The 15,579-nt window shown below is 40.1% G+C and overlaps 1 protein-coding gene across 4 annotated transcripts in view; it reads right to left on the reverse strand.

Moving 5' to 3' along the window:
• The window catches only part of LOC124869675 (rho GTPase-activating protein 29-like), a 40,342-nt gene extending 25,793 nt beyond the window's left edge, over positions 1-14,549 (reverse strand). For 2 of the 4 annotated variants that reach the window (XM_047367671.1, XM_047367672.1), the window contains exons 1-2: positions 14,364-14,549; positions 11,179-11,579 (exon numbers count right to left, since the gene is read on the reverse strand). In XM_047367671.1, the coding sequence (XP_047223627.1) occupies positions 11,179-11,488 (310 nt within the window). In that variant the 5' untranslated portion in view covers positions 11,489-11,579; positions 14,364-14,549. The remainder of the gene's footprint in view (positions 1-11,178; positions 11,580-14,363) is intronic. The other 2 variants (XM_047367670.1, XM_047367669.1) reach the window with 1 other exon arrangement.
• Positions 14,550-15,579: the final 1,030 nt, after the last annotated feature.

Raw genomic sequence — 15,579 nt, forward strand, 5'->3', positions numbered from 1 at the left:
ACTCCATTTCCTTTTACTTTTGTTATTGCTTCACAGTCCAATACAACAAAACTCCAAAGAGGAAGAAGTAATGGAGTTTACTTGCTCCATCAATAGAATGACATCAGTAGAATAACATATAAAAGCAAACTATTAAAAATGAATGATAAAAAACAAAGTTGCATTTGGCAAAAATAGAAAATGAACTTAAGATGTTAGCTATTTTTACCCATACCTTTAAGTACATAAATTAAAGAAGCAGTCAGCCCAACTAATTAACCACAAATTGAGGAAAAACTATTAACTTTTTACAATCTAAGAAAGAGGCTCTAGGCAACAAAATTAAAAACAGACTAAGATGGAATCAGCATTTACATTCTGTCTGAAACTCCGCAAACACATGATTTATTGGCAAGCCTGAACAATTAGAAGCTTTTAACCATGCAGATCAAAATAACTGCACTAGTCAACAGTTTTTAGGAAAACAAAATCTTCCAAGATCAACAGAAACTTCTCAAACCAGTCATGAAGAACAATCCTCCCTGTTGCTATCAGTTTGTATCCACAAACTCTGTCAAACTCTCACATCATGACATGTTATTGCAAAAACACACATCTTACTTCTGACATAAATTAAATACCATATACCATCTCAACCATGTGCCTTTGAAATTTTTATTGCCTATTTAATTACTGTGTGTGGGAGTCCCATTGTGTCTGACGAAGCTCCCTTTGAGTCTGGTGCAGGGAAGGACCGATCTAATCCAAATCTCCAGGCAGCCTAACAGAGGTTACAGCCTCTGCTCCCCCCACTGATAACAGCAGGCAATCAACTGGCCAGCCTGGACACGCGATCTGCTCAACATGAAACAAGCCCTGGCAGCTCTACTGACACGGCGCTGCTTGGGAAACAGCCCCAGGTCTTTACTGAAAGACCAAGGAGGCATTTTTCTCCCTCCTCCTCCTGTTTTTCAGAGAGAAAAGGGGTGACAAACTGCCACCTGAACCACCAGATGATTTCATTTTTTATCACGTGTTATCACTGTGTACCAAATTCCAAACTAGTGACACACCACTCTCTGTTATTACTTAGCTTATTATTGCATCATAACACCCCTTCTAAATGGAAACGATCACTTTTTTGTCTTTTTATCGATGAACTACAAAAAAGGTAAACTCAGATTATCCACGAATCACTTCCCTCACAACCAACATGGAGGAAAAACAATGATGACACCCATCCTTCTTGCATTTCTGGGCTGCCTGCAACAGGTGGAAATGTTTGGCAAGGATTCCATCTCCCAACACTAATGTCCCACTTTGTCCAAACACACGTCGCATCGCTGGGTGGTTCACAATCGATCCCATACCTTGTTTGGAGAGAGAGCATCACACAGGGTATAAACAGCAGTCTCTGAACAGCTACCTGCTTCTAAATATGACTGAGCTCTCTCTGTGAGGTCTGTGCTTTAAAGTGTATCCCGAGTTTTAAGGGTTTTTAGACAGGCATAATAAGAAAATACCCCCAAATGAAGGTATGAAGGGTCATCCACAATTGAATTAAGACAGATTTAATGCAAAATTCCAATTTACAGTCATATTCAACAAATTGGAATATGTGTTCCGATGAGGCTTGTTTGTCAGATTAAAAGTTCCTTTCGAAATTATATTAAGCAGGTAATAAACATTAGGTCCACATTTCTGTATTAAAAATTATGTTTTATTGGTCTGCTGTAATATTCTAATCGTCTTAGAAATTACATGTCATGTTTTCAATAGATGTAAACCGAATATCATAATGACCAGAAACAAAGGCTAGAAAACATCAGTGTGTAATTAATTAATCTGTGTTTCACTTAAACAAATCAACTTTTCAATAATATTCTAATGTATTGAATATGACTGTACAACGTTGCCTTAAAAGTAAAACAATAGGCAGAGTATTTAGACTGCCAAGTGCTAATAATTTCTGGTAAAAATAAAAATCTTCAAACCCTTAAGCATTTTCTGTTCCTGTCTATAAGCAGGCGTTTGCCATGATTACTGTCAGCAATGGCCCCTCCCACTCATTAGCAATCACTGCTTGTGATCCCTGCTTCCAAGCTAAATCTTGTTAAATACGCACTCTCTCATGATGAAGGAAAACAACATAAAGAGGGTTCCTTCACATCTAAAAAGCCGTGGGTCCTTCAATAAATTTGTCTCATTGTCACTGCATGTAACATCCTTCACTAGCAGGAGCCCGAGTGTCTAATACAATCCTCACCATGACCAGTGTCCTACACAAACATCAGTCTATAACCATAAATTAGAGCGGGAAACACTCCCTCACCACAAGCTTGCACAAAAACATCCTTCAACATCACACAGGAAAGTTGCTGCCCAAAAAATCTCTCCCATCTATCCGGTAAGTGCTGTAGGCCATTAAGCTATAATGTGTTAGATTTGAGCTTTTCTTTTGTTTAAACTAATACCTCTAAGTGGTCTCTTCTGGAGGATCAGGTGGACATTTTGTCAGAAGATATAACCGATAAGATATGACTGGATATGCAGCGATGGCTTTACGGCCAGCAAATCAGGCTTTAAGACATAGATGCACTGATTAGGCATTCTCTGGTTCACACCAGTTTCAGTTTTCCATGAATTGGTGGTTCTGATTTTGACCGATATAGTTTCTTGTCTTTAACCTATAAAACATAAAAGTCCAAAAATGTTCTAGCAGTTCTTTGGTAGTAGTTCTGAATCCAACAGAAACAGAATTATAAGATTATCAGATGATCCCAATTTAGGCACCAAAGCATAGGTCCCTATGAATTATTTTTTATCAACCTTAAAACAGTGCATCAAAGTACAAACTCAGCCTGAAATACAGGAAGTTCTTTGTTTAGATGTTTTTGATGAATAAGAAAAAAAATATTTTCTGTGTTTCACCTGCAGATGACCAATCAGAGACTCTCAGCTAAAAACGGTCTGACTCCAATCTCTGGCCGATTGACTGGTGCCTCTATAAATTAAAACTGGTTGAAAGGTTTAAAAATGTTCTAAAACAGTGACTGAATGACAGAATATAACTGCCAACACTGCAGGAAAGTCCACTATAAGCTTACGTGGTAGAATCGTTTTAATTCCCATTTTTTCACTAGTTACATAACTGACAGCAACATTTATTTTTTACGGCAGAAAGGAGAAAAAAACTAACCAACAAATAAATGAATATTCCGACAGGCAACTTTAACTCCCCATAAAATAAAAAAAGCCCTTTAAATATGTTAATTTTATGCTATAATGTTGGACACTAACCCTGCCTTTCACTTCAGGCAGTTATGCAGTGAAATGTTTGTTCTACCCCCAAATGAAAATGTGTCAGTGGTGGTTTAACAACCTTGACATGTAAAGACAAATATGAAATTAATATAATGTAAGGTAGGATTCTGATGGCTCTTTCCTTGTAAAAAAAGGAGCAGTTTAAAGTTAAAACCTCTGCCCACTCAGCAGCGGCGGTCTATAGGCTTTCCATAATCCACGCCACACATTTCTCAAAACACATTCCTCCAATTTTTGGGCTCTATAGAAGGCAAACCAAAGCTCTTCTTGGAAAATTACCTTTTGGGACTACATTTCACTGTTATTTTTATTTTTTTGAGGGCACCAAAATAAAATAGCAAAAGCATCACAGGACTTACTGCTTTTTAAACAAGCCTGAAGACTATTTTGTTTTCTCTGAGTTGTGCTTTTCTCTTGAATACACCTCACTCACGTTTGTCCTGTTTCGAGCCCTGCAGGTGTTTTTGTTTTCTTTTGGATTATTTCAACACAAGGAAGTTTTCTTCCCATTTTCCACGAGTTTAAGGTTGTAAATAACACATTTTCAATTTCCGATTCTGACACAATTATAAAGTACACTTATTTTTGAGTAAACGTGGCTCATACCTATGATTAGCGTATTGAAGACTACAAGTGAACATTTGTTTAAGAAGAATGTGGAGTATGCAGGAGAGTGGGGTGATGGGAAAGGGAGAGCAGTTCTGCGTGTTGTAGACGACCCTTTTTTCATGCTGATGTAAGCCACTGACAGAGCTGTCTTATTCAAATGAATGCAAACCTTAAATGAAAACTTGTGAATGAAGCATTTTCAGCGTTTTCCCTTCCATCCCTTTTTAATACAAGCCCTACAGCACTGTGCAATTACTGCTCTTGCTTCATGACTTTTAAATTCTTGTTAACCCAGACATTGTGGGAATTATCCCAATAAAACATTTAACTTCAATAATTTATAAAAAATGCATTCCTAAATATGGTTTGATGCATAACTAGATGCTGCTTTTTTTTACAAGGTGCAAGCTGAAGTTATGTTGCTCTTAATTTTTTAATCTAAAGATCCTGGTTGATCAATTTCTGTACCATCTTGATCATTTAAAGCATAACTAAGGTTTATTAATCAGGGTGTGTCAGTGGGCCTGTTACTGTTTACAGTCCCTAGTAAAACTAATTGTACCTTTTCACAAACTGTTACACTATAAACAACAAAGTGTCAAGCATTTAGGCTCTGCACATTGAAAATATATTTGGTCAGTTGGATGGACTCTAACTTCCCTTAATGCCCACACCTGATGTTTACTTTCAATGGTTTAGGTGCCTACAGAGATTAGAGGGATAAGCTTAATCAAAATCGTTATCAAAATATTCAGCAGCAGGGAGTGATTTGTGATGTCATGCCGCAGTAAATTTGTTCATTGGTAGTTACACGTAAGATTTATAAGTGCTGAGGTTTCTCGATAGTTCCACCAGCACTAGCCATAAAGCCTCCCATGCCAGCTTGCCAGATTCCCATCACTATCGTGCTTCAGTGCGATGGTGAGGAAATGAGATTCCTTTGCAAAATGGTTGCCCTGTGCTTTGCTTTTGCCATCTTATATCTTGGAGGGGTTTTAAAAGCCCACTAACTTTCAAATCCGACCAACTAATGTACAGGGGTTGGACAGTGAAATTGAAACACCTGTCATTTTAGTGTGGGAGGTTTCATGGCTAAATTGGACCAGCCTGGTAGCCAGTCATTGATTGCACATTGCACCAGTAAGAGCAGAGTGTGAAGGTTCAATTAGCAGGGTAAGAGCACAGTTTTGCTCAAAATATTGAAATGCACACAACATTATGGTGACATACCAGAGTTCAAAAGAGGACAAATTGTTGGTGCATGTCTTGCTGGCGCATCTGTGACCAAGACAGCAAGTCTTTGTGATGTATCAAGAGCCACGGTATCCAGGGTAATGTCAGCATACCACCAAGAAGGACGAACCACATCCAACAGGATTAACTGTGGATGCAAGAGGAAGCTGTCTGAAAGGGATGTTCGGGTGCTAACCCGGATTGTATCCAAAAAACATAAAACCACGGCTGCCCAAATCACGGCAGAATTAAATGTGCACCTCAACTCTCCTGTTTCCACCAGAACTGTCCGTCGGGAGCTCCACAGGGTCAATATACACGGCCGGGCTGCTATAGCCAAACCTTTGGTCACTCATGCCAATGCCAAACGTCGGTTTCAATGGTGCAAGGAGCGCAAATCTTGGGCTGTGGACAATGTGAAACATGTATTGTTCTCTGATGAGTCCACCTTTACGGTTTTCCCCACATCCGGGAGAGTTACGGTGTGGAGAAGCCCCAAAGAAGCGTACCACCCAGACTGTTGCATGCCCATAGTGAAGCATGGGGGTGGATCAGTGATGGTTTGGGCTGCCATATCATGGCATTCCCTTGGCCCAATACTTGTGCTAGATGGGCGCGTCACTGCCAAGGACTACCGAACCATTCTTGAGGACCATGTGCATCCAATAGTTCAAACATTGTATCCTGAAGGCGGTGCCGTGTATCAGGATGACAATGCACCAATACACACAGCAAGACTGGTGAAAGATTGGTTTGATGAACATGAAAGTGAAATTGAACATCTCCCATGGCCTGCACAGTCACCAGATCTAAATATTATTGAGCCACTTTGGGGTGTTTTGGAGGAGCGAGTCAGGAAACGTTTTCCTCCACCAGTATCACGTAGTGACCTGGCCACTATCCTGCAAGAAGAATGGCTTAAAATCCCTCTGACCACTGTGCAGGACTTGTATATGTCATTCCCAAGACGAATTGACGCTGTATTGGCCGCAAAAGGAGGCCCTACACCATACTAATAAATTATTGTGGTCTAAAACCAGGTGTTTCACTTTCATTGTCCAACCCCTGTACATAGAAATAGTCCATTAGTTTTTGTCTTTCTTTCTTTAATTAGTTTACCTTTTTCAAGTCCTCATGTGCGGTGTAACTACAGAGAAGAGAACAAATTAAAGTATTACATTTTTTGTATACGAGTTTGCAGAAAAACACTAAAATCTGAAAAATGTCAACAAAACCTATCGGGAAATATGGGATCTAAGTGGGATCATAGGTCTGCGAGTTTAAAAGTCTCTTTTTCTGATTAAATGCCTTAGCATCTTTTAAAAGCCCATCATGATACACATGAGCACAACTCTGTCCTCTTAAAAATTTCTCTCCACAATCACTATAATGCCGACAACATTCAGTGTTTTAGCATACCCACCAGGTAGCCACCAAAACCCTAGAATGCATCTAGGTTGCACTGTGGTGTGACATCCGTGGGCGCTCACTGTAGTATTGCACTTACACATATTGTCCTGATTGTGTGACCCTAGACTTTATGTGATAGACTGACACAACGTCGGCGTGATTATGAAGCGGAAGAGAAATTATACACGCCTTTTGCAGTCTCTCACAGTTTTCCTTCCAGTATTGCCCTGTCCTTAACTCTTCCCATCAACTCTGAACAATGCTGAAGAAAAGCATCCCCACAGTATGATGCTGCCAACACTATGTCTCACAGTGGCAAGGGTATGTTCAGGGTGACCATGGAATGATAGTTTTCCCCGTATATGCATGCAGGCCAAACAGTCTCAGCAGAGCACCTTCAACCAGATGTTCTCATATGTTCTTTAAACGGTGGCCTTCTTCCTACCAGTTTTCAGGCCGATCTACGTAAATTCACAACTAATTGTTGTACTGTCTGCACATTCTTCCACCTGAGCTGTGGATCTCTGCAGCTAATCTCTCGTTGATGGTCTCCATGCTTGGCTTGTCAGTTTAGATAAATGGACATATCTCAGTAGGTCTGCAGGTGGTCCGTTTTTAACCTAACCCTGCTTCTTCTCCACAACTTTTATGCTGTTTGTTCACTAATGTTATGCAACAGACCTCTAAAGCCTTCACAGAACAGCTTGATTTACTCTGAAAATCAATTACATGCTAGCGGGTTTCAGCTACTAATTAGGTGAATTCTGTAGGCAGTTGATTGTACTGGATTTTATTACAGAAGAGTTAGAAACAAATGCTGCACGTTTTAGAAAACCATGTATCCTTTTCTTTTCACTACATTTTGGGACAACTGCAGCACAAGTGTAGCATTTGTCTACTTAGTCAAAACTCATTAAACTTGCCCCAGTGGGGCAGTTACATAAGACAGGGAAAGCCAACATCACAATCAGATCTTTGAGAAAACCGCAAGTCCAAAGCTGTGGTTGAGAGTGGCATGAGTCCAGTTAGCATAAGCTTATAGTTACCAACGAATCTTCCTGTAGTTTTCCATCAGCCAAAAGATGACTCCTCTTCAGTTGCCCCCAGCTAAAAACTAGCAGGAGCTCAGGGAGACAAAACAAGCATCTTCCAAGCAAAACTTCAACGTTACTTCAGAAACAGAGAGCAAAGTGAAACACAGGGTGTCTAAAATCTGAAATAAAATCCTGCAGGGTCTCAAAACAATTTTAATTTCACACAGTACTCCAGTGACAAACCTTTGAAAGCATGAAATAACAAAGCAGCTGTGATGTCATGTGTTTTGCTAACCTCACCACGTCTCTCTCTACCTTGTTTCTGCAACAGTCATTAACCACAGAGAAGGAGCTGGTGCTGTAAAGGTGGTTTGATACTTGAAGCAAACATCAGAGGAGACGTGCTGCTACTCACAACACCAAATCTCTGACAAAGTGAGATTGAGGGCTGCAGGGAAATCAGCTTTGCTATAAAAAAAAACACCGATTGAGTATTTTGTTGATCTTTATAAGGCCCAAATCTATGGGTTTATTTTAAGAAATGTACAAGTAGGAATTTTGTAAAGCTTTGTGTGAAGTTTCCCATCAATCAAATGAGTTAAACTAATTTAGTAGAAACAAAACGTTAAAACTAAATAACAGACATTAGCCGAGTCCTTTCACAGTGTCTGTTCTTCATCTCATTTGTTTACACCTTAGCGATTACACTATGCCGATTTAAAACAGACCCTCGAGTGTTACTTTGTCCAGGCTTAGAAACCTTCCTGACTCCCCCAGAAAAAAGCCACAAGTCCTAGAACTGCTTGGAATGAAAAAACATGAACACACAAACGAAGATTGTCGACATCCTGAGAAAAACTGAGATTAGCAAATCTCCCATGGTGCCATCACATTGTAAATTAAAAACGTGCTTATTATCATCTGGGCAAAGCCTTAATACCATAGACATTAAGGTTATCTAGTTCTGTGATAATACATGACAACCTCCATGTTTGAGCAGCAAGATCATATGAACTCAGTAACCCTGTTTTAAAAACATACAAAGGTGATGACAGGTGTCTGTTTTAAGAGATGAAGACACCCGCCAGTAATGCTCCACTAGCAGGAAACAGGAGCCAGACAGACCACTAACTACACCCAGTGTACACTACACTGGGACTCAGGAATGCACACATAATTCATTAATGTAATTATGTTTCATCTGCAGACTTATCTGTCTTTAAATCAGATAGTTTGCTTTCTGGTGGCAGGATTAATAGAGTTTACTCATGTTATTTAATTACTGATCAAAAAGTTTATTTTCTTTGATGCACTTCACCCATTTTTTTGATACCACATAGCAGAAAACACAAAAAATGATTACACAAGCTTAGAGGATGTGGTTTACACCATTGCAGTAGCATCATGCAAAGGTTACCCAAAACGTTTCTTTTGTACAATGTCTAAAAATGAAAACAACATTAAAGAAAAGCACTGGTCTAAATGACAGTTTGGGGTCATGTGGTATGATTTCACCCACCTGCTCAGTAGGGGGGGGGCGTTGTTAACTGATAGGCAAATACCCCAAATGTTTTCATGACGGCTCAGAGTAACACTCAGGACAACAGAAGCCAATGCTCTCACACAGAGGCCTCACTCCTCCAGCAAGAGGAATGACTAAACAACTCACCCCCGCTGCCAGATATACAGTAGGACCCTGAACGTGTGTTTCACTGGGTATGCAGCTTGCGGAGCAATGGCATAAGCGGCAATTAGTGGAACATTCCTTATTAAATAAAAATTACCCAACTCATAAAAAATGTAAATTAGATCGAAATAAATCCTTTTCATAATTTCGCTTTAGCGCTAAGACAACTTTTGTTTTTTTTAAGAGCAATGTGCAGATATACAGAGATTGACTCATAGTGAAAGAAGACATTCCTTTCCTCTGTACGATTTGCAGGCACCCGCTGGCAGTGTTTATACAACTGTGTACCATAATGTTCATGTGTGGGTGGAATGTTTGTATGAGTCTGCAAACAAAAATTCAAACCATCGACGAGCAGGTAAAGAAACAGAAGTGCGTTACCTGTCTGAGATCTACTGTCTACCTCTTTTGTGCATTTGTGTGCATGTATTAATGCGTGGGTGAGTGGAGTTGATGACAAAGAGCCTCAGACTGTTAATAGTGAAGCCTGAGTCTTCACAGGATAGATCCTGGCAAATTTGATTGCTGCCATTGATTTGGACAATTTCAACTCTGCTTAGAAAGTGGTAACTCTGGGAAAACACTGGGATTTGTGTTTTCTTTGGGGCAACTGGCCAAACTAAGGTAACATGACAGCCGTGATAATGAGAGAGAACTTTTAATTTCCTATGCCGTTGAACAATTTCTGAAAGCCCAGAAGGTTATTTGATTGTATTCTACGCTTCTGATAGGGTAGTTTACAATATTTAAATAAAGAACGCACCGATATGAAGATTTGGCCTGATATCGATAACCGATGTTAATGTTGCTGTTATGGCCCATAGCCAATACTATACATATTATACATATTTCTTTATTTCTATATTTTTCCACTTTTGACACCATGAAGTAATGACCACACAGCCGCTTCAGGTAAACACCCCACAATCCTTCACATGACCAAACAAATACCACATGGCCAACCCCACCCCCCTCCAGAAACATGCACAAACAGGAACAACATGGAAATAAACATCGGTTATTAATATCGGTCCAGTTTTACTTATGTTAAAAAATGACTAACATCGAGCAATGCCGATGTTAATGCAGGCATATTGTGCATCCCGAATTTAAATGTTACCTGTGGGCACACCTTTGGATGTATTTTAAGACACCAGCTGTAACACACTGCTTCCTTGGGTCAATATCTAAAAAAATTAAACGTAAATTATGCGGGTGACAGCTTCGCGTTGCAGGCCTTTTTTGCTCCAAGAGGGATTTGTGCACTTCACAAACTAGACAACATCATGATTAGTTAGTGGCACTATTAAAGTAAAATCTCAAGACATCAGCCAGAAAGTTTAAGTTGGTTCACAAATGGGTCTTCCAAACTGGCAATGATACTAAGCATACAGCCAAATTAGTTAAAAGTTCCTTAAAGATAACAAAACTGACATTTTTGAGAGGCCATTACAAAATCTTGATCTCAATCCCATTGAAAACCAGTGAGCAGAGCTGAAAAGGTGCGTGAGAGCAAGGCGGCATAAAAACCTGATTCAGTTGCACCAGTTCTGTCAAATGGACTGGGCCAAACTTTAGGTAAACTATTATGACCAGTTTGTGAAAGGAATTTTCAAACATACCGATTATTGTTATATTATTTTAGTAGCAGTAAAACAAATTGTTGCTTTTTTGTTGAAAATAAAAACAATTAGATCATATTATCCAAGGTTTTCCTACTATTAGAATCTCACTGTTACATGACTAGTTTGCAGAATAAATTACCCAAGACATCCCATCCAAAACAAAAGCAGGCAACTAAAAAAGAATAAACTTTACTCTTACTAGTTTCCCAAAACAGCTGCCAAGAGAGACATCATATCTAAACAAACCCAACCATGTTCAAACCCAATCAGAACTCACCTTTATGTTGGAAAGCATCCTTTAGGTTCAGAAGCACATCAGCAAACCACCTTACATCATTCACCAGCTGCAAAACATACTCAGCATCCACACCTGGGGCCCCCATGAGGCGGGATGGAAGCCCCATGGTACTAAGAGGGTTGGGGTTCTTGGTGCTCCGGCCCATAGTCAAGGTCTTGGTGGATCTGGGCGACAGAGATTCTTGTGGTTGGAAGGCAGGCCGTGGAAGCTCCTGGACATGTTTTGTCCCAGTGCCTCCACCAATACTGCTGGTGCTGGTGCTGCTGCTGCTGCTGCTCTTCCGTAGCATCCCAGCAGCCCGGGCAGCCGCCACCCTTTGCAGGTGGTACAGTTGGCCAGCTAGCCCCTGAACTCACCACACTGCCCTCGTCCCTGGACGGCTGAAAGAGAAAGCACAATGGGTAAAAAAGGAGCTGATGTACAAGTATATGATGATGTACATTTAAAGCTGGCCTGAGTGAACTAGGTCGGTGCTTAGTGGCCCCAGACCAGCAAGGAGCCCCTAAATGTTCAGTACAAATGTACACAACTTCCAATTTGTCGTCGTGTGTGTTGAACATGAACAGACTTGTAAATTCGTTTGGACATTTCTAGGGTTGAATTTCAAATTCAGGAATTGCCTGATGTCTCATTTCAAATTATACAAATCTATACAAAAGCTTCAGAATTTGATAGTTGTTGTTTTGTAAACAGTCATAATTTAATGCTAACAATAAAATCATTTCTACAGCTTGTGTCTAAGCTAGGATCACATTTAATGCACAATGTGAATGTTTGCAAACAAATCTCAACAAGTAATCGAGAGTTGGATGTAATTGTAAAGTAAAAGAAAAGAATGAATACAGGATTGTCAACATTTTTAGTCCAGTTACAATTTTGGTTATAAAGCTGTATCTCTACTAGCTTTGCAAAACTAGAGATAGACATCTTGGAGAATGTCTGTGAACAGGAACTTCTGAGTCTTACCATATCCTTTGATCTAAACTATTAAACGGTTTATTGGGCTGTATGTTTAAAGTCATTGTACTATTGGAAGGGGAAACGCCATCCCAGTCCCAAGTCATTTGCAACCTCTAACAGGTTTTCTTCAAAGATCGGCATGTATTTAACTCCATCCATCTTCTCAGCAACTCTAACCACTGTGCCTGTCCCTGCTGACAGGCAGGCAGGCCCACAGTAAGAAACTGTCACCACCATGTTTCACTAAGTGTGTCCAAGTGTGTTCTAGGATAGGCTGCAACAATAAGTCGAATAAAAACCTGTTACCACAAACAGAACACCTTATATGCAATGCCTGACAGGAAGTTGTGGAGAGATTACCGTTTCCGTTCTCTAGAAGCAAGCTGACTGCCGGCTGTGCAGAGCAGGGCTCTCCTCCCTGTGAATTTAAACTGCAAGCTGAGTGTGCCAACTCTGGACGGATACATTTCATTGAGTTAAACTCATTTGGAATACCATTGCGTGGTACATAATTTTAGTTGTCAGTTCACAGTAACACACATTGGATAAGTAATGTTGAAATATGCCAAAACAGAACAAATGAATTACTTCAGTCGAGAGTAGCTTTAATTTCAGAATTGGTGAACCTTGGAAGTAGAAAATAAATAACAAAAGGCTCACTCAGTCCGTGTCAAGGATATGTAGTCAGAAGCCAGACACCTCCAGTAGAGGTTGTTATAACTTATAGATACATGTGTCACTAGGGATGGGCATTATGATGAGTTTTTTGTATTCCCACAGAAATATGGATTTACCGTGATAACGATAAACTCTACATGATGATGCTTATAATTGTCAGTCAGTCAGTCATCTTCTACCGCTTATTCCATAGTGGGTCGTGGGGAAACTGGTGCCTATCTCCAGCAGTCTACGGGCGAGAGGCGGGGTACACCCTGGACAGGTCGCCAGTCTGTTGCAGGGCAGCACACACAACCATGCACACACTCATTCATACACCTAAGGGCAATTTAGAATGACCAATTAACCTAACAGGCATGTCTTTGGACTGTGGGAGGAAGCCAGAGTACCCGGTGAGAACCCACACGTGCAAACTCCATTCAGAAAGACCCCCGGCCAGGAATCGAACCCAGGACCTTCTTGCTGCAAGGCAACAGTGCTACCAACTGCACCATCAGAACAGCAATAACAATAAATATATTTTAAAATGAGATTAAATTAAGTAATTTTTTTTTGTGAAAATAATAAAATGGCACTACTTGATGTCACTGGTGTCCTGAAGTAGCCTATTCAATAATGTGTAAGACGTTGACTGCAGTCACAGCCTTACAATCCATTGTCACAAAAGACTGTAGTGGATTTTTAAATACTTTTACAATCACTTTTTCCGTTATTGCAATAAATACCAAAAAATAACGCGATAATCTTTTAAATCCATATCACCCACCCATCTTCGCCCAACGCCAATATGTTTTTCCTTTATGTTTCAACAAGTTAGTGTATTCCATTCACAACCTCTTATTGTTATTGTTTATACAGCAATATATATATATATATATATATATATATATATATTTGTTTACCAAAGCCCTAACAATGGAGGTTTATCGTGCAAACAATTTAGAACAGTGCTGTGTAGTGCTGGCGGGTCTTAACAGCAAGAGCGCTTTCAAACTTAATTCTGCTTCGGGCCGTATAAAACCTTGGACTGGCCCTGTATCTGTAAAAATGTGTTTTTATACTGCAGATGTACAACTTTAGTTTTAAATACATTACACAAATGTGTAGTAAAGCAGCTACTATATCATTTATTTCTATGTAAAGGCTACTTTATTAATAAAGTATTAACATTCTCTCACATCTGTTTTATATCTTTGATTGTTTTCTCCAGTGTTCTAACAGCTCCTACATTTAGTAAATCCAACCGTTAGAAAATATTTAGCTATAAGCTAACATAACTGACGTTACATTTATAATCATACGCATTCACCATTTTAAACAAAAAAAACCAAGATATTACACACTGAAATAACCAGCAACACATACATTAGCCAAAAATAGCAACCACAACTAGCTTCCAAATAATAAGACCTCAGCTTTTCTATTTTTATACCGATTAATGTGATGCTGCCCACCCCTGTAAAAACAGCCCGACCGGGTCAGAAACTGCTTTGCTGGCACAGTCAAACTGCCCTTTTAAAACTCACCTGCTTGGCAGTTTAGAAGCATAGTAGTCAGAAAAGTATCAGAATAATGCCTTAAATCGTCGTAAAAGTAATGAAAATCTCGGAACAAAAAATAAATCCTCACAAAGCAGAATGTTGTTCGCGAAAACTAACTGTTCATCGACAAGTAGCAGACTCTCGGCAACTCTGAAGTCAATCGTAGTTTACTCGTCTGGTTGTCACGTGACCAATGAGATGCGTTCTCATTGGTTAAGTTCTCTCAGCGGATACCTATGTGGTGCCTTCACTTGCCTACGGACATTTTTAAACCAAAGGTCGTAAAGAAAAACATTTGTTTATTTTCATACAGACTGATGATGTATCTGGGAGTGGCGACATCTTTAAGGATACTTATAATAACGTATATCTGCGGCTCCCATTTACTGGTAAATCTAAGGGACAACAAGATTTGATGTGGAATTGTACGGAGGAGCTGCGAATGTGACAAGTACGGTGGGGCATATACAGGGGTTGGACAATGAAATTGAAACACCTGTCATTTTAGTGTGGGAGGTTTCATGGCTAAGTTGGACCAGCCTGGTAGCCAGTCTTCATTGATTGCACATTGCACCAGTAAGAGCAGAGTGTGAAGGTTCAATTAGCAGGGTAAGAGCACAGTTTTGCTCAAAATATTGAAATGCACACAACATTATGGGTGACATACCAGAGTTCAAAAGAGGACAAATTGTTGGTGCACATCTTGCTGGCGCATCTGTGACCAAGACAGCAAGTCTTTGTGGTGTATCAAGAGTCACGGTATCCAGGGTAATGTCAGCATACCACCAAGAAGGACGAACCACATCCAACAGGATTAACTGTGGATGCAAGAGGAAGCTGTCTGAAAGGGATGTTCGGGTGCTAACCTGGATTGTATCCAAAAAACATAAAACCACAGCTGCCCAAATCACGGGAGAATTAAATGTGCACCTCAACTCTCCTGTTTCCACCAGAACTGTCCGTCAGGAGCTCCACAGGGTCAATATACACGGCCGGGCTGCTATAGCCAAACCTTTGGTCACTCATGCCAATGCCAAACGTTGGTTTCAATGGTGCAAGGAGCACAAATCTTGGGCTGTGGACAATGTGAAACATGTATTGTTCTCTGATGAGTCCACCTTTACTGTTTTCCCCACATCCGGGAGAGTTACGGTGTGGAGAAGCCCCAAAGAAGCGTACCACCCAGACTATTGCATGCCCA

The sequence above is a fragment of the Girardinichthys multiradiatus genome, chromosome 6, assembly GCF_021462225.1.
Source record: "Girardinichthys multiradiatus isolate DD_20200921_A chromosome 6, DD_fGirMul_XY1, whole genome shotgun sequence".
Classification (NCBI taxonomy): domain Eukaryota; kingdom Metazoa; phylum Chordata; class Actinopteri; order Cyprinodontiformes; family Goodeidae; genus Girardinichthys; species Girardinichthys multiradiatus.